The sequence below is a fragment of the Leucoraja erinacea genome, chromosome 19 (assembly GCF_028641065.1).
Source record: "Leucoraja erinacea ecotype New England chromosome 19, Leri_hhj_1, whole genome shotgun sequence".
NCBI lineage: Eukaryota > Metazoa > Chordata > Chondrichthyes > Rajiformes > Rajidae > Leucoraja > Leucoraja erinaceus.
In genome coordinates, this window is record NC_073395.1 from 33,159,547 (window position 1) to 33,178,324 (window position 18,778).

At 45.1% G+C, this 18,778-nt stretch overlaps 1 protein-coding gene across 4 annotated transcripts in view; it reads left to right on the plus strand.

Moving 5' to 3' along the window:
* tbc1d30 (TBC1 domain family, member 30) overlaps window positions 1-18,778 on the plus strand; it is a 69,036-nt gene that overhangs the window by 18,690 nt on the left and 31,568 nt on the right. For 2 of the 4 annotated variants that reach the window (XM_055650784.1, XM_055650785.1), the window contains exons 3-5: window positions 4,978-5,039; window positions 6,730-6,795; window positions 10,819-10,944. In XM_055650784.1, the coding sequence (XP_055506759.1) occupies window positions 4,978-5,039; window positions 6,730-6,795; window positions 10,819-10,944 (254 nt within the window). Of the gene's footprint in view, window positions 1-3,224; window positions 3,780-4,977; window positions 5,040-6,729; window positions 6,796-10,818; window positions 10,945-18,778 lie in introns of those variants that run through there. The other 2 variants (XM_055650787.1, XM_055650786.1) reach the window with 2 other exon arrangements.

Consider the following 18,778-nt stretch of genomic DNA (forward strand, 5'->3'; position numbering starts at 1 on the left):
CATTTCTTGCAAACCCTCAGTTTAAACCTGCCCGTGTACCTCAGGCTTTTAGCAGCTTTGTCATGAGGGAAGCCTTGGATTTGCTTGGATTGATGAATAGAATGTGCGAGTAGGTGAAAAAAGCCACCCAGAAGACAATGAGGAAGAATGTTAATATTTGTTCCCAAATAAAGGAATTATTGATCTAAATTTTAAATCTATAGATTTATCTTTAGGAAAATTAATGGCAAGCCCTGCATTCAATTACTTTCCCAAAAGTTTAGTTTAGAGATACAGAGTGGAAACAGGCTCTTTGGCCCACTGGGTCTGCACTGACCAGTGATATACACACACACACACACACACACACACACACACACACACACACACACACACACACACACACACACACACACACACACACACACACACACACACACACACACACACACACACACACACACACACACACACACACACACACACACACACACACACACACACACACACACACACACACACACACACACACACACACACACACACACACACATTTTACATTTACACCAAGCCAATTAACCTACAAACCTTTACGTTTTTGGAGTGTGGGAGGAAACCGAAAATCTCGGAGAAAACCCACGCAGGTCACGATGAGTACAGACAAACTCCATACAGACAGCACCAATAGCCAGTATCGAACGTGTCTCTGGGGCTGTAAGGCAGTAGCTCTACCACTACACCACAGTGCCGCCGTCGATTGACATGCTACCACACTGAACATCGAATTCAACTGTAACACAGAAGTAATTAACTTTGCAGTTTGAATCTTAAGTCCAGATTGTGGTTTGCCAATTCAAGATTGCTTGTACCATTGGTAGATTAAATCTAAATCAAAGATAAAGGAATGTGAATGGTAATTGAGTGCATAACAATGGGACAGGGGAGGACGAAACATCTAGAGAACCTTAAGAAATAATTGACAGTGCATGCTTAAGTGACAGATTGAAAGTACAACCGGTTCAGGTGAAAAGAAAGAAAACAGAATGCTGGCAAGACTCTGTAGACTGGTGATTGGACACAGTGGGCTGTTACACCTCTTGGCAGTTGAAGATACATTTTTTTGGTTGGAAAGTTGTTAATTAATTGCCTTTGCACAACACCATCCCATAAATTAGCTGTGCAGGTGCAAGTTTGGTTTTACGGTAACTTTTTCTTGTGCATGCACAAACTCTTTACAACATTGCAGCATCATTGTAACATTGCAGTACTATCCCAGCATCAAGACGAGGTTTAGGGGTCTAGTAGCCCAGAGGGAGGGTCTCGACCTGAAATGTTGACTGTCCATTTTCCTTCACATTTTCCTTACTAATCAAGTTTTTCCAGCAGTTTCTTTTTTGGTCAATAGAAAAGTGCCTTCCTTTGTTGTGGTAACACCCTGGGATGAAGCCCAACTGATTGCACTCTCACCCCATAAACCAGGCCTTGGGCTCAGGCTTCTGTCTACAGGCTCTCTGAGGTTCTCCTGCTTCACACATCTCTCTCTTTCCGTTTAAAGCGGACCTCTTTCACCATGTTTTTGAGGCAACAGTCATAGAAACATAGAAATTAGGTGCAGGAGTAGGCCATTCGGCCCTTCGAGCCTGCACCGCCATTCAATATGATCATGGCTGATCGTCCAACTCCGTATCCCGTACCTGCCTTCTCTCCATACCCTCTGATCCCCTTAGCCACAAGGGCCACATCTAACTCCCTCTTAAATATAGCCAATGAACTGGCCTCAACTACCCTCCGTGGCAGAGAGTTCCAGAGATTCACCACTCTCTGGAGTCCTTGTGCCATCGCCTTCTGTGGCTTATCAGCCTCTTTGTTTGCCTCCATTCTGACTTTCTGACATACTCAATGCCCTGACCCATGAAGGCAAGCATACCATATGCCTTCTCTACTACTCTATCTACTTGTGTTGCCACTTTCAGGGAGCTATGAACTTGGATCCCAACATCCCTCTATACGTTAATGGTGATAATTGTTTTTCCCCTTATACTTTATAACAGTGTACTTTCCCCTCACATACAACCTCCTAAAGTGCAGCACCTCATACTTGCTACGTTTAAACTTCATTGTCCTAAATCATTGTCTCTCAAATTAATAACAATTTTGTACTTGGGGAATGTCCAGTGGCATGATTTATAATGTAATACGTTCATAAGCTGTAGGAGCAGAATTAGGCCATTTGGCCCATCAAGTCTACTCTGCCATTCAACCATGGCTGATCTATATCTCCCTCTTAACCCCATTCTCCTGCCTTCTCTCCATAACCCTTGACATCCTTACTAATTAAGAACCTATCAATCTCCACCTTAAAAATATCCATTGATGGCCTCCACCTCCTTCTGTGGCAATGATTCACAGATTCACCACCCTCTGACTAAAGAAATGCCCTCTCATCTCTTTTCTAAAGGTAGTCCCTTTATTCTGAGGCCATGGCCTCTAGTCTGAGACTCTCCCAGTAGTGGAAACATGCTGGCCACATCCACTCTGTCCAAGCATTTCACTATTCGCAGCTGCATCTCCCCATACAAAGGTTTATATTAAAATGTGTGAGAAAACATGATTTTTAAATAACCTTGGGATTTGAGGTACAATTGTGCCCTTTTGTCAAGGTCTGGAAGTGTATTTCCCAGCACATGAAATTTCTTACATGCAATTGGATTCTCATTTAACCGGGGCATTTTATGAAGTGCCGCAGTATCTGCAATCTGGAGATGTTTCCACGGTGATACAGTACTGTTGGTTACTGAATACGTCAATGGTTTCAGATAAGTCGTGCTAATTTTTTCAACTTTGCAATAGACTATTATGAAAAGAAGACGCGCGTGTGTGTGTGAGGTCCGGGGGCGGGGGTTACCCCTTGGGGCAGACGAGTTGTTATATTACATGGCCATTACATATATTACATGGGCCATTGGTTTGAAAACCACATTGAAGCGGGATGTGTATCGCAGAGGCCTCGCCCCATATTTATGTAAGGGGGGGGGGGGGGGGGGGGGGTGAATTTGCTGCTGCGAGGGCTGGGGATGAATTGCGTTCTTAATTCCTGGAGGTGCTCTTTCAGAATTTGACGTCTTCCAATTAAACCACATTAATGCATGAGATCACAACATGTAAATATTTCCAAGGTGGCAACGTTCGCTAAAATATAACGGCATTGATACCTGTGCCCAGCACAGTTATTGGTTGCTGTTTTTGGAAAGTTTATTTTATATTACACCAGGATAATCATGTACTCTGTTGCCCGAGCAGGGGGTGAGGAAGGCGCAGTGGGTCTGTGAGGAGCAATACTCGTGTAGTGTGATGCTGTGTGAAGGTGGGCGGTCACAACGGTTGCAGTGAATCCACCGTGTTACGAGTGCTGCACTGCAGATATCCCCCGACAAAGACGCCAAGGAAAGCCGCCGTGCAAACGCCACCAGTGGGTGTCTGTGCCACCGCTGGCTCTGCTAGATTTGGGCATTAAAGCCTAAGGAGGCACAAGAGCTCGAAATGCCGAAGGAGATTGGGCGCCTACCTGAACGATCTGCATACACGAAATCTGTTTCCAGGGAATAAGGCTTCGGGGTTGTGCTTTGAACCAGGATACGGAATGAAAAAGGGTAAACAGTCCCCGTCTTCAGGCAAACGTATTGGGAAGTGTTTGAAAAGGCAAAGCACGGCGAGCATGACCAACATCATCAGTAACGTTCTTAAAAAGCGGAGCTGCATTGCCCGGACCGCTCCCCGGCTGCTCTGCACACTGGAACCAGGTGAAGTATCTTCCTTCTTGTAAAACCCACAGCAGAGAACGGGACCTTGTACACCGTGTGCACGCTCCATTGTCTAGTGCCGAGCCGAGCAGGACAATGCCAGGGGTTCCATGCGCCGCAGCAAACTCCACTTCCCAACATTTAAACATCACCCTCGATCTGCCTTTATTTTTGTTTCAACAGCGGGTTGCAAAGGGCCGCGGGGCCGCAGTAGGAAGCGATCACGGTTATTGACGGGGGTTGGATGCGCATTTTGCGAAGGCCTGTTTGTGCATGAGCAGCTTTGCGAGTGTCTAGAGGCAGCAGCATCTTCAGCGGCGGGGTGTGGGGTAGAAGGGAACGGAGAGCCGTCGCTGCATATATGGCGAAGACGCCAGCGAGCCGGGAGTTTGGACAGGTCTGTACAAAGAGGTTGTACTAGGTTACAGGTGCCCACGCACAACCACCAGTGCCCGGGGCCTGGGCTACACCAGGAAGCAGCGGTCATTAGCAGCCACGTACAGGCAAGCTCTGGAGAACAACGCTGTCTGATCACAATCCGCCCCCTCTTGGCCTGGTGTAATGACGAACAGCTTTATTTATCCCCGCACTGGGGCCAATACAGCGAGACATTCAGCACCTGGTGCTCTGTGGACAGCTCATGGTGGACCTCCCAGCCGCCGCACCCCATCCTGGATATAAAGGGTCATGTTCGCCTCATCCACCTTCCACAGCCCGACCCTGCAAGCGGTTATTGCGAGGAAAACAGGCCGCGGTGTCAGTGAAGGTGGTGTGAAGTTTGGCGAGAGGGCAGGGCAGGGCCAGTGGCTACAACCTGGCGGCGGGCGGTGAACAGACAATTACTGCATTCGTGGAGCTGACAGCTCACTGCCAAATGAATCTGCTCGCCTGAAGGAATGGGTGACGTTTCGGGTCGAGACCCTTCTTCAATAAATAATTCGTGAGCCCTCTCCGCCTTTTATCGATAACCACCCTGCCTATATACTGTGAGGAAAGGCCTCGACCCGAAACGTCACCCATCCCTCCTCTCCAGAGATGCTGCCTGTCTCGCTCAGTTACTCCAGCATTTTTGTGTCTCTCTCCGGGTTAAACCAGCATCTGCAGTTCCTTCCTCCACGTCGAATCTGCTCCTGGTCCTTGCATGCACGCCACATGTATATTTATCTTTGGCATTAATGTTTTCTTTGTCCCCATTTAGGCGTCGATACAAAGTTGAAATTCACAATCGAGCCATCCCTGAGCAAGCACGGATTTCAGCAGGTACTGAACTCCTTTTGACATTCTTCCACAAATGCCAAATATTAACCAAGTGACTAAAGTCAAAACTGGGAATACAGGAAGAGTGGTAGATAACCAGATAGACTCAGTAACTCAGCGGGTTAGGTAGCATCTCTGGAGGGAAGGAATAGGTGCGTTTGGGTCGAGACCATTCTTCAGACTATAAGAAGGGTGGTTCTGGATATGAGGTAGAGAGGGCTTGCTAATTATTCTAACCCACCGACATTACTGTTGGATGTCTTTGTGGTAATATTCTTCCTCCTGTTATGCACCAATAACTTTCCCTTCATTAGAGGATATGTAATGGGGTAATTGATGATTGAGAGGGGGTTTGCTCATTTGACATTTCTTCAGACCATGAAACAATCAGAGCTTCCAAACATTTGCAATCCTGGGTTTTTATGGCTGAGTGCGAAACAACATTCACAGTAAACAATGACCATTTTCAAAAGTAGGGAGATTCCAAGACAAAGGCAACATATCTTAGATGCTAAAAAGCTGAAGTAAATACTCCTACAATTTACTGTAAGGGGGATGCTCCCTTGATATTTAATGGCATTCTACAGAAATTCACCAAACCAGCTAATACCAGCAGGGTTTTCATGATAGGTCCTTGGCCAGGCACTCCGTAGTGAGTAGTTGATCTCCTAACACCTTAAAAGGCTATGTTTCTATTACCCTCCCCCCAGTTAGAACAAGGATAAAGTTCCCCTAGGCAGGGTTTCACCCACCAGCCTCTGAATCCAACACATCATTCTCCAACATTTCCTTCATCTTCAACGTGACCTCACCACCACCCACTTCCCACTCCCACCTCTTTCTGCTTTCCACAGAGACTGCTTCCTCTGTAATTCCTTGGTTCACATCCCATCCCATCCAGTACTTTCCCCTGCATCTGCAGCAGATGTAACACCTGTCCATACATCCCTCCCTCGCATCCATCCAGAGACCACATCAGCGCTTCAAGTTGACGCAAAGGTTCACGTGCACCTCCTCTAACCTCATCTACTGTATTTATGCCCAAGGTGAGCTTCTGTACATCGGCGAGGCTGTGCAGACCACACAACAGTTTTGCCGAGCACTTGCGCTCAGTCTGCCCATGCCTTCTGGATCTCCCAGTTGCTAACCATCTTAACCCACCCCCCCAATTTGCGCGCACGTGTGTGTGTGTGTGTGTGTGTGTGTGTGCGTGCGTCTCTCTCTGTGGCAACTGATCTAAGACGCTGCATTATAGTGGAGTTGAAGAATGGTCTCGACCCAAAACGCCACCCATTCCTTCTATCCAGAGATGCTACCTGTCCTGCTGAGTTACTCCAGCGTTTTGTGTCTATTTAAGGAGATCAACTGGGTCTCAGCACAGTCAATGTATTTCCTACTGTAAAATTTAAAAGTTACATATTGTGCTTGACCAAAGTGCTTTGATATGTCAACCACTTTTATGAACACAATGGTTACATCCACAGAAAATTGATAATTGCACAAAGTCTCACATGGCTACCAGCATGAAAGGCCATCTTCACCGGCATAAACAGTAGCTTTTAAAGCACAGAGAGAGAATCTCCAGAGAATCATTTTACTGAATTGCATTTTCAGTGATTATTGCAGCAGTTTAAGTTAATCTTTTGTGAAACTGTTTTTGCTGAATTAACCCAAGGTTATACCTTGTTTTCAGTGGTATGATGCTCTGAAAGCTGTTGCTAGATTGCCAACAGGAATTCCAAAGGATTGGAGGAGAAGGGTAAGTAGTTTCCGAGTGTATGAGGTCTTCATGTATTGTATGGGCTCGATTGTAATCATGTTTTGTCTTTCTGCCAACTGGATAGCTCACAACAAAAGCTTCTCACTGTACCTTGGTACATGTGACAATAAACTAAACTAAATTATTATATTAAGTCTTTATTAATGACAATGTTTGCAGAAATATTTTTATCTTCAAAGTGGCTATACTACACAATAAGTGGCATAAATAATTTATAGGATTGTTATGTGTAGTTATCGCAGCTTTTGTAGATACAGTGCATTCATCAAGTTTGCTGAGAACTGTTTCTGTGCTTTACAACTTGTAAAGATGATGTGGAAATGGTATTTAATTCAGATCTGTAGGATACTATTATCTCACAAGCGCCTGTAAGAATGAATAACTGAATTATAAACGACAGTCAACTGCATTTTTGCTTTTGTAGCAAAGACCATTTCACTAACAATGATTTGGAAGGAAATAGTAATGGGCCTGTCCCACTTAGGCGACTTTTTAGGTGAGTGCAGGAGACTCTGCGCTTGCCACATGGTCGCCACATGTTCGCTGGTGGTCTCTGTTGAGTCTCCTTTATGGTCGCGAGGAGTTCCCGCATTCTGGGAACTAGTCGCGGCCTCAGTATGGTCACTGCAAATCTTTCAACATGGCCGCCATGGAAATAATCGATAATCCTGTAGTCGTTGGTGCGGTTGTAGTGAGGTCACCATTTAGTTGAAGGTAGTCGTTGGTAATTTTAGTTAATCGCCTTTGCTGAACGGTCATTTTCATTGGCTTATTGGGGGGGAAAAAAATGTAAGCAAGAGTTTTCAGAACCAAGGATAACCGACCGGTAATGTTAAATGTCCGCCGAACTTCACAGTTGTATATCCCTGGCTTATTAAAAGTTGTCTGGCTTCTTAAAAGTTGTCTCCACCCCTTCTACCCGTCTTGTACACCCTCTCTTTTAAAGGACCTACCGTACACTGTGCTAGCCGTCTTAATTACAGCACCAAGCTTCCTGTTCATCGCGGAATGTGTCTGTATCACCTTGACTTTGCACCATGTGCATTTCAGACGGCCCCCCCCCCCCCCCCCCCCCCCAATTTGCGCGCGTGTGTGTATGTGTGCGTGCGTCTCTCTCTGACGGTCGCCGTTCCAGTTCCCCGTTGTTCAGGCGGCTGCCAGTAACTTGACGGTCACCAGCAGTCCGTTGAAAAATCACCTAAGTGGGACAGGCGCCATAAATGTGTTCTTTCACATGAGAATAGATTTTGGGACATTGGATGGAGGGTAGAAAATACTAAAGGAGCAGTTGTTGGATTGAATGAAATGATGTTAACTTAGCCATGGAAGTCAGCAGGCTATAGAAAATAGTCAATAGCCTATTCTTGGAAATGTAGGAAAATAAATTGAGGAAGGGGATGAGAAAATAGACCAGGTGAGGAAGGCAATAGAATATGAGTTGCTAATGTATAGAATTTGGTGACACCAGATAAGCATTCATGAATATACAAAAAAAAGAGATAAGTGGAGTGAAATTAAAAGTTGGTGGGCAGTGGGGTTCAGGTTGTGGTGGTGATGGGGAGAGAAGGGGCAGTGGGTTTGTGGAAATTTGAGTAAAGACAAGAACATTTATATGACACAGAAAAGATTCAGAACCAAGATGAACCAAGGTGTAAGACTGTGTTTATGGAAAGCCTTTAGAGTATTCTCTTGAGGCTGAGAAGTGTTGGGACTGGAACCTCCACTCCTTACAGATGCCAGCCTGAAAGTTATGTCATGTAGCTCAATGTTTCTTTAGAAACATTGCAATAGAACGGTACCAAAGGTGTGTATTACTATCTGGGCATGTTCCCTGGAATTAGACCGGGGGCCTCTGGGCATGAATAGTGACGTCAAGTGGCATTCAAACTTCTTTTTGACATTCCTTGTGTGGTATAATTGGCAGAGATGAGGCCTGCGAATGGCAGAGCAAGCCTTGAAACATGAAGCAGGCATACCTTAACAGAAGATAGACACAAAATGCCGGAGTAACTCAGCGGGACAGGCAGCATCTCTAGAGAGAAGAAATGACTGGTGTTTTGGGTCGAGACCCTTCTTCATCATTCTCCAGCATTTTATGTCTGTCTTTATAGTAAATCAGCACCGGCATTTCCTTCCTACAATTGATTGATTGATTGAAAAATGCAGCATGAAAACCGACCTCATGAGTCTCGGCTGACCATTGATCACCTGTTCAATGTTATTCCACTTTCTCATCCAATCGCTACACACGAAGGGCAAATTATAAAAGCTAATTAACCTACAAGCCTGCACGTCCTTGGGATGTGGGAGGAAACCGGAGAACCCGGAGGAATCCCATGTGGTCGCGGGAAGAACGTGCAAACTCCACACAGAGGGCACCCGAGTTCAGGATCGAACCTGGGTCTCTGGTGCTGTGAGGCATCGGTTCCACCAGCTGCACCACTGTGTGGTCCCAGGCCGAACCTCCCAGTCGTTATAAAGTCCTAGAGTCATGTTGCACAGAAACAAGTCCTTCACCCCTTTGAGCATGAACCATCATCTACACAGATCCCATTATTATTTGCCCCATATTCTCCACTACTTCCTCCAGATTCTATCACTCATCGATACCCTAGGGGCAATTTATACTGGGCAATTCATCTTTCAAGCCGCACACGTTTGGGAGGTGGGAGAAAACCGGCACATTCAGAGGAAATCCACACAGACACTGTGAGACTGTGCAAACTCCACACGAAAAGCAATTGAGGTCGGGATTGAACCCGGTCTCTGGTACTGTGATGCAGCAGTGCTACCCGCTGCACCACCGCTCCACCCACTAAACTCCTGGAGTGGTGCCCAAAGCATTGGGCATCAGCTGTCCTCCACATAGGTGCTGTCTTTGTTTTCACAAATTGCCCAAACCTCTACTCTCCTCTCTCTGTTGCGTATAGTTCTGGTTGTCCATTACAGGAAGGATGTGGAGGCTTTTGAGCGGGAGCAGCAGTGGTTTACTAGAATGTTCCCTGCATTAAACGGTTTCAGCTGTAGGAAGAGATGGAACAAACATGGATAATTTTCTCCTGTTCATAAGAGATAGGAGCAGAATTAGGCCATTCGGCCCATTAACTCGACTCCTCCATTCAATCATGGCTGATGTATCTTTCCCTGTTAACCCCATTCTCCTGCCTTCTCCCCATAACCCCTGACACCTGTACTAATCAAGAATCTTATCTATCTCTGTCTTAAAAATATCCATTGACTTGGCCTCCACAGCCATCTGTGCCAATGAATTCCACAGATTCACCACCCTGGACCATCTGAGGCTGAGGGGAGAACTGATAGAAGTATATACAATTATGAGAGTCTAGGATAGGATAGACAGCCAGAACCATTTTTTCAGGATAAAATTGCCAAAGACTAGGGCGTAGTAATGAATGTGAAGGGACAAAGTTTAATGGAGATGTTCGGGGCAAGTTTTTTTTACACAGATGGTGGTGGGTGTCTGAAATGCGCTGGTGGAGGCAGATACAATAGTAACATTGAAGAGGCTTTTTAACCAGAGAGTTGGATGTGCAAGGAATGGAAGGATATGGATATTGTGCAGGTAGATGACATTAGTTAAGAGTAGTATCATGTTTAGTACAGACATTGTGGGCCGAAGGGCTAGTTCTTGTGCTGTACTTCTCTATGTTCTAGATTTATGGAGAAACCATTTGAAGTGTTAGATATACTCAGAATTTTGTTGTGTTACTTTTTTTTTTTTTTTTTTAAATAACTGAAACTAGACACTAAACATGATCCCTGCCTTTAAACCCCTAATCCAAATGTTTGTTTCATTTTTGAAAATGTTCATCTGCTTTGATCTGGATATTTCCAGCATATCAGCCAAAACTGCCTCTGTTTTGAAAGACTGCGTGTCCTTTAATAAGTACACGGAGGAAGGTTAACTATCTAATGTTTATTGTAATATCCTTTTCACTGTGGAACAATCTGAGTTTGTTTGTATTGTGCATTTGCTTCTAGGTTTGGCTGACGCTCGCAGACCACTATTTGCACAGTATCTCAATTGATTGGGAGAAGACAATGCGTTTTGCTTTTAATGAAAGGAGCAATCCTGATGATGATTCCATGGGTATTCAAATAGTGAAGGTAACGCCTAATATAATTCGTACAAGACAAAATATCTTTAGCTTTTCCTGCTCTTTTGCAGCAGAAATGCATGCAGTCTATGTTGGTGCAAAATTACTTTACAAGTGCAAGTGCAATGCACCTACACTGGTGGAAAGTTTCATTTTACAGCTTATTTTCTGATCATTTTTACATTTTTCATTCATGAGAGTGGAGCAGAAGTTGCTAGGAAATGCCAGCACTTTCACAACATACTAATGAGTTTGGGAAAGTTTGGCACTCCTGCACTAAAGCATAATGGCCCTGTCCCACTGTACGAGTTCATTCAAGGTCTCTCCCGAATTTACAAAAAAAAATCAAACTCGTGGAAGCACGTAGAATGTCCGTAGCGGGTACTTCGGAGCTCGGGGACGTCTCTTAGCGGCTCGTAACGCTAACGGCAGGTACTCGGGAAATGCTGTAAGCTCGTGAAGACTCATGAAGATTTTTCAAGATGTTGGAAAATGTCCACGAGAGCCCAGAGTACCTATGAGCGGCCATTACCGTAAATCTCCGAGTTCGAATCAGGGCAAACTCGGGAGAACTCTTGAACTCGTACAGTGGGACAGGGCTTTAAGACACAGAATTGCTGACTATGGTGTCTTTTCCAATTTGGGTCTGATATTTGGATGTGAGAGCTATTTCCAATTCTCCAGCAGTTATGCTGATGCATCTGCCTGGTGCACCTCACAATGATATGAGCTTATTCATTGCAGTGAGGAGGTGCCAATGAAGATGAGTAAGTGTGAGTTATTTGTTATCTTTTCAATGAAGTAAGTTCAATGTTTTTGTGTTTGAATAATTTCATTTTAAACTTTTTAAAACCGATGTTTAATTGTTCCAATGACTTTTAATAATGGAGAAATTATTTTTAAATGAATCTCTGTAGTCGTTAATATCCAACTGGATCCCGACCCTAAATTAATATTATTGGGCATATCAGAACAATACCTAAAACTCACAATAAACCAAAGAAATTTCCTTGATTAAAGTATAATAATTGGGGGAAAAAACTGATATAAAAATGTTGGAAAAACCCAACAACCCCCACAATCAAGATGTGGATTATGGAGATGTCAAAGACCTTACATTTGGAAAAAATTAGATTTGTCTTAATTGACAAACCAGAATTATTTACTAGAATATGGTCTCCATTTATAGATTATTTGAAGGGGTAGATTGGACCGGCACGGAGGCCGGACTGAAGCCTGAACCCAGGACTAGATGAATAGTTATGTTCTCTGACCCACGGACCTATCTCCTAAGTTGTATTATTGATAGTTTATCCTATGTTTCTAATTTCTTTCTTTCTTTCTTTCTTTCTTTCTTTCTTTATTTTTCCTATCTATAAATATAAATAAATAATTAGAGGCAATGTTAATATGTAACCGATAAAGGAGGACCCCAGCTACTTTGGTAACTGGGTCCCTGGAAACCTGGATATTCAATATGTAACCGTTAAACAAAGTCTGGACTATGATATGCAGATGCCTCTAATAAAAAAAATTAAATAAATAAATAAATAAATAAATAATACGGAAGGAGGCCATTCAGCCCATCAGGTTCATGCTGGCTCCCAGGGATGCAATCCCATTTGTCCTTTTGCCCTTCTCCTTGTTGCCTAAAACAGGTGGATTTATTCTCTCTCAAGAAGGGTGAAGAAGGGTCTCGACCCAAAACGTCACCCATTCCTTCTCTCCAGAGATGCTGCCTGCCCCGCTGAGTTACTCCAGCATTTTGTGTCTATTCTCTCTCACATATGCCCATCAACTCTTCTTTCATTCTCTTTGCCATGAACCTACTGTATTTGGGAATTTACAGTGGTCAATTAACCCATCTTTAAGGTGGGAGGCGTCCCAGAGCAGCAGAGACGTCGCACGCAGTCATGGAGGGAAGGTTCAGGTTCAGCATGGACAGCGCCTGAGGTCAGGATTGAACTTGGGTTGGCGAATCTGTGAGGTAGCGCTTGTAGTTGTTGTGGTACCGCTGCTCTGCTCTGCTTTGTTCTGACATTGTGGAAGCTTCAGAAGCTTTCACAGTTCTTGATGAGTTAAACAGGTAGCAAAGCCTTACTTCGTACAACTCTCAAAGTTTTCTTCTGGGTTGTTCTGTGGATGGAGCTCATTCTGGCCTGCCTGTGTGACAGCATCACTCGAGGCCCTATGTCTGTATTCAGCCTTGCTATTTCATAGCGGTACAGCTTTTGTCAGTACATCAAAATCATTAAATGCAGAAGAGGCAGGTTTGGCCCTGTTGCTTTGGAAGCTCACTACAGTTAGTATATGCTGGCCCAATAATGTTATCATGGAATAAGAAACTGTAATGATAGACAATAGACAATACGTGCCGGAGTAGGCCATTTGGCCCTTCGAGCCAGCACCGCCATTCAATGTGATCATGGCTGATCATCCCCAATCAGTACCCCGTTCCTGCCTTCTCCCCATATCCCCTGACTCTGCAATCTTTAAGAGCCCTATCTAGCTCTCTCTTGAAAGTATTCAGAGATCCGGCTTCCACCGCCCTCTGAGGTATAGAATTCCACAAACTCACAACTCTATGTGTGAAAACGTGTTTTCTCATCTCCGTTCGAAATGGCTTACCCCTTAATCTTAAACTGTGGCCCCTGGTTATGGACTCCCCCAACATCAGGAACATGTTTCCTGCCTCTAGCGTGTCCAAACACTTAATAATCTTATATATTTCAATAAGATTCCCTCTCATCCTTCTAAATTCCAGTGTACAAGCCCAGCTGCCCCATTCTCTCGGCATATATTTGACAGTCCCGCCATCCCAGGAATTAACCTTGTAAACCTACGCTGCACTTCCTCAATAGCAAGAATGTCCTTCCTCAAATAGGGGACCAAAACTGCACATAATACTCCAGGTGTGGTCTCACTAGGGCCCTGTACAACTGCAGAAGGACCTCTTTGCTCCTACACTCAACATGATGTTCTCTTGTACATTATGGAAATAATAAGCAACACATCCAACAATCCCATGTTGGTTTTGCCATGGCTTAATAAGGATGCACCAACAATAGTTTTGCAAAAGCGTTTTCATTTAACCTGCCATCATTTATAAATTAGCATTGACCGCATTCTTAAGTAGCTTTATTGCATGTGTTCGTGTCTTGTCAGGTGCCCTTGTAAGATATCAACTTGTACAATTTTCATTTACTATCCAAAATTCTGACAAGTAATAAGTGGTTTACTTCACTCGACAGTAACAAGTGGACATTAATCAAACAGAGTATTGAGACTGTCGACCAAGCAGAAACATTATCTATGTCCAAATAATTTTGTCAATGGATTGGTCAGGCCCTCAACTGCCCAATTAGGAGGAGTGGTGCACCATCTCTCTGGTATCCAACCAGACAGATAATCCCTGGAACGATGGTCCTAGATAGGGCCATGCGATAACTAAATATCTATGACTCCATCGTCTAGTTATTAATTGTTACACTAATGCCCCAAGCATGTTTTCTGAACTGTGCCTGTGTGAAAAGAAAACTTGTGCCGATCAACGGATTCGGATTCAGTGTCCTCACGGTAGTTTGTGTGGGTCCAAATGGTGATTGGTAACCAATATCCTGCTTGGATCCATATATTTTGCACTAATGTGTTTAAGAAGGAACTGCAGATGCTGGAAAATCGAAGGTACACAAAAATGCTGGAGAAGCTCAGCGGGTGCAGCAGCATCCATGGAGCGAAGGAAATAGGCAACGTTTCGGGCCGAAACCCTTCTTCAGAACGTTGCCCATTTCCTTCGCTTCATAGATGCTGCTGCACCCGCTGAGTTTCTCCAGCATTTTTGTGTATCTTGCACTAATGCTCTCCACCCCCCCCCTTGTTACAGTCACACTGAGATTCTTTCTTTACTAGCATCACGATTCTTTCAGATAACTGGGCACTTCTGCAGAGTGGCCATACTGTGAGAGCAGCAATCTCACCAGAAATGTCACTGATCATCAGGCATTTGATGGGCTGAGAGCAACTCCTGCATTGTTTTTTGAAGAACTTTACAGTAAACGCCAGAGCCAGTATTTGGGACATATGGTTCAGGCTGCAGAACATTGCCATTGTGAGTGACCAGCCAGTACCACAACGTGGCCCACAGTAGGTACAACAGAGGGAGGTGGAGGAGAATCCAGCATGAAGCAGGCAAAGAGCACTAGCATTGAGCGGCCGAGCTTTGATATCTGACATAAGCCCAGTGCACCAATAGGTCTACAATCTACTTGTCACAGTCCATTTATTTTGCCTAACACTACACCCAGAAGCACACTGAACCTTTAACAGAAATAATGGAGAATTGTGAAAGTACGTGGCACTTAGTTAACGACCTTGCAGCTGCCTTGAACCAGAGAGCTAATGAATGGCAGCAAAGTCAGTTGAATGCGTTCTCTGCAAGGATTTCATGAGCTTTCTGGGGCCACATGGACAAGCATGTACAGTGCGTTCCCACCCTGTCCTTGCTCCTTTCCAGCCACAATCACATTGCCACACAGTCACCTTTCCATTACAGGAAAATAGAATTGGCACATAACATTTCCAACAGCTGTTTATTCTTATGAGAACAAATCACTTCATGTTCAATTCAAATGCCTGGTATTCAACTCTAAACCTCTCTGCTTGTCTTGCTGTATTTTTTATTCAGTTGTCAAAATGTAATGGCTTTTCCTTTGTTCTTGACGGTAAGCTGTTAATGCCCTCAATCTGTCCAGGATCCTTAACAGGTAACAAAAACATTTACAGGATGTCAAAGTGTCCAGGCAACACTCCCCTGATGTGACGTATTACAGTGGCTACTGTTCTGACTTGCAAATGACTAATCCACAAGTAGTGTAGATGTTGATGTGATACTTGAGCTGTATTGATTTGACATTTAGAATAAGCCAGTTCGGTATTTCAACTGTGCGACTGCCCAGGTCATAGGTCACTGGAGATAAACATTCTCGGCAATTGAGTTACTCCAGCTTTTTGTGTCTAACTTCAGTGTAAACCAGCATCTGCAGTTCCTTCCTACACAAATGTTTTCACTGGTCTGTTTATTTGGGGAATTGCAAAGGCATCGCTCTGCTGAAGTGACCTTCTTCCTGATCTGAAGAAAGGTCGTGATCTGAAACATAGTCTGTCCTCCCTTCACAGATGTGTCACCTGACCCGCTGATATCCTCCAGCACTTGGTTTTTCACCCTCCCCCTCGCTGCTTACAATTCCTCCCAAACGCTCAACCACAACCTCACAGTGCCTTATTGTTGAAGGGCATTTGGTGGGTTCTTTTTCAGATAGTGTATGGCACCTTACACTTTTGTACCGAAGATAGACACAAAATGCTGGAGTAACTCAGTGAGACAGGCAGCATCTCTGGATAGAAGGCCCTCCTTTAGACGTCACACACATTAGCCTTTTGTGCTGTGGTTGGGATGGATGGGAGCGGGGATTTCCGCGGGCGCAAGGAACAAATGACCTAAGTGTGTGTTGAGTGAACTGAGTGTTCTTGCCGTCCTCGTCCTTGCCTCGACCCCACCGGCGTTTAGTGAGAGTGGTTGGATCCCAGCTTCAGCTCGGCCAACATCAGTCACATTATCCGGACAGCCGGCAGGTGATCAGGAGCTGATGTGAGGCATCGGCGATGCTCTGGAATCCTAGCCGGCCGCCGAGCTGTGGGGTCGAGGAGGCAGCGCCCAACCAGGGGAGTAGAGGTGTTAGTTCTTCCAGTGGCGTGTGGAGAGGCACCATCCACCGTGGGCTCCTCACCTGCCTCTCCAACGTTCGCCACCTCTTCCAAAATAACTTTTCCAAAGCAAAAGCCTTGTGGGTCTTCTATGCTCTCTAGGCTGGCGGGCTCCTAGTTGTTTGGGTCAGTTGAAGAGTTATCTGTGCAGAGAGTCGCTGGCATCACTGTGTCACCGTGGAACCGCCTTGTTGCTCATCTGTGGGTGGTACACATATTTACAATCATTTTTTGGCATTCGCTCGGAGCTGGAAGTTCAGTTGTACAATGCAGTACCACAGAAGAGACCAGTTGCAATGACTTTTATCTCATTGCTGCTTCTCCGTGCGCTCACTGGCTTCGGAATAAAGCTGTGCGGTCGAGACGAGGAGGTTCTGAAGTTGCATTCTCTCGACTGAGGACATTTTCTCAACTCTCCCAGAAGCAACGAGCCATGGATTTGCTAGTGGCTGCCTGTCTAACTGGAACCTCTCTCTTGTCTCCCCATGTACGTCTTTCACCCGCTTCTCTCTCCCCCACCTCTCACCGTCTCTCCACCGGTCCAGTCTGTCCCCCTGTCTCCCACTCGAATCTGCCCCCTCCCTATTGCTGTTACACCCCGATCTCTCACTACCTGGCACCCCCATTTGCTTTTTTTTCCTCGAATGACCTTTGACATCCCATGATTCCTTGCGTTTTTCGGAAAACCGAACTCACTTATTGGTATTGTATTGGATGAAGGCTAAATGAACACACTGACATTAATAAATAAATATAAACAGACATAATTTTATCTTTTATGTTTGCTTCAAGGTTAGAAACATAGCCATTGGTATTAAATCCACTGTTCCAGTCATCGTGTCTGATATTGTCAAGCACTGTTTATTACTTGTCCCTCCTTGCTCTTAAGACATTTGAGTCAGCCAGTGTATTTTGGACTTCAACCCATCAGCAGGAAGTTGATAAGGTTGGATTCCACCCATTGCAGTTGATTTGCAATGTCAACAGGACAGACAGAGTGAACTCATACGATACAATATACCGTATTTCACGGCAATGAAGACGCTATTTAAAAAAGATGCTATTTAAAAATAAGGCACGAAGATTTACGTGCATCTTAGAGGTCAAAGGTTAGGTTGTTAGCCAAGAAAGATAGACTTGGCTATCGCTCAGTACAGCTACATCAAGAACATTGTTGTACTGAGGGATAGCGTAGCCTAGTCTATCCCTCATTGCTGGCAGCTGATGGGAAGCGTCTGTAAAAGGACAATGCCGCTGGGGAGGGGAGAGTTCCTTTCACAGCGTGTGGGGAGTCTGGCCTGGGTCAGCACGGGCAGGAGCGTTGAGAAGGAGGGGGGCCGGACAGCGGAACTGGCCACCACCTCAGCGTCTTCTACCAGCCCGCTCACCTCTGGCTGTGCTCTCTGTCTGAACACCTCTCTCCTGCCGCTCGCCGGCCTCGCTCATGTCAGTTGCTTCCCGCAAATCCTGCCGGGAGCAGGACACGGCCTCACTTACTGCGCTGGGTGACACTGCATGGCATTCACTGCCCGGTCTGTGTCTTTCAATGTTGAACAGACAGTGAGGGGACCAGCTCAAGAGTAAAGAGCGGAGCGGGTCAGCGGGGGATGGATAACAGGACAGCGGGCGGTGGAGCTTACTCCTGAGTCTACCCGAGTAACCTCAAGTGGTATTGTCATTCAATAAGATCACAACTGATTCAACTTGTCCCGGTGTGCTCCCATTTTTACCACCATCTCTCCACCTGCCGTCACTCTCCACCCCCCACCCATTCAGTCATTCAGAATGAAGGAGATCTGGAAGCTTTGGGCAAATGGAATTGTTACTTTCTTTAGTTTTATTTTTTTGAGTGAGAAATTCTGTCCCGCCAGCCTTTTTTCAAAATGTAGCAACTCAAAATGGGGGTGTGTCTTCGACGCAGGTGCGTCTTCATTGCCGTGAAATACGGTAACTTTATTTATCCCAGGAGGGAAATTGATCTGCCAACAGTCATAAAAACACAAAATACATGAAACATGAAATTATAGTGACAGATGGAAAGGCTTGAAGGATGTGCAAAGATTGGGGAGGAGTGGATGGGG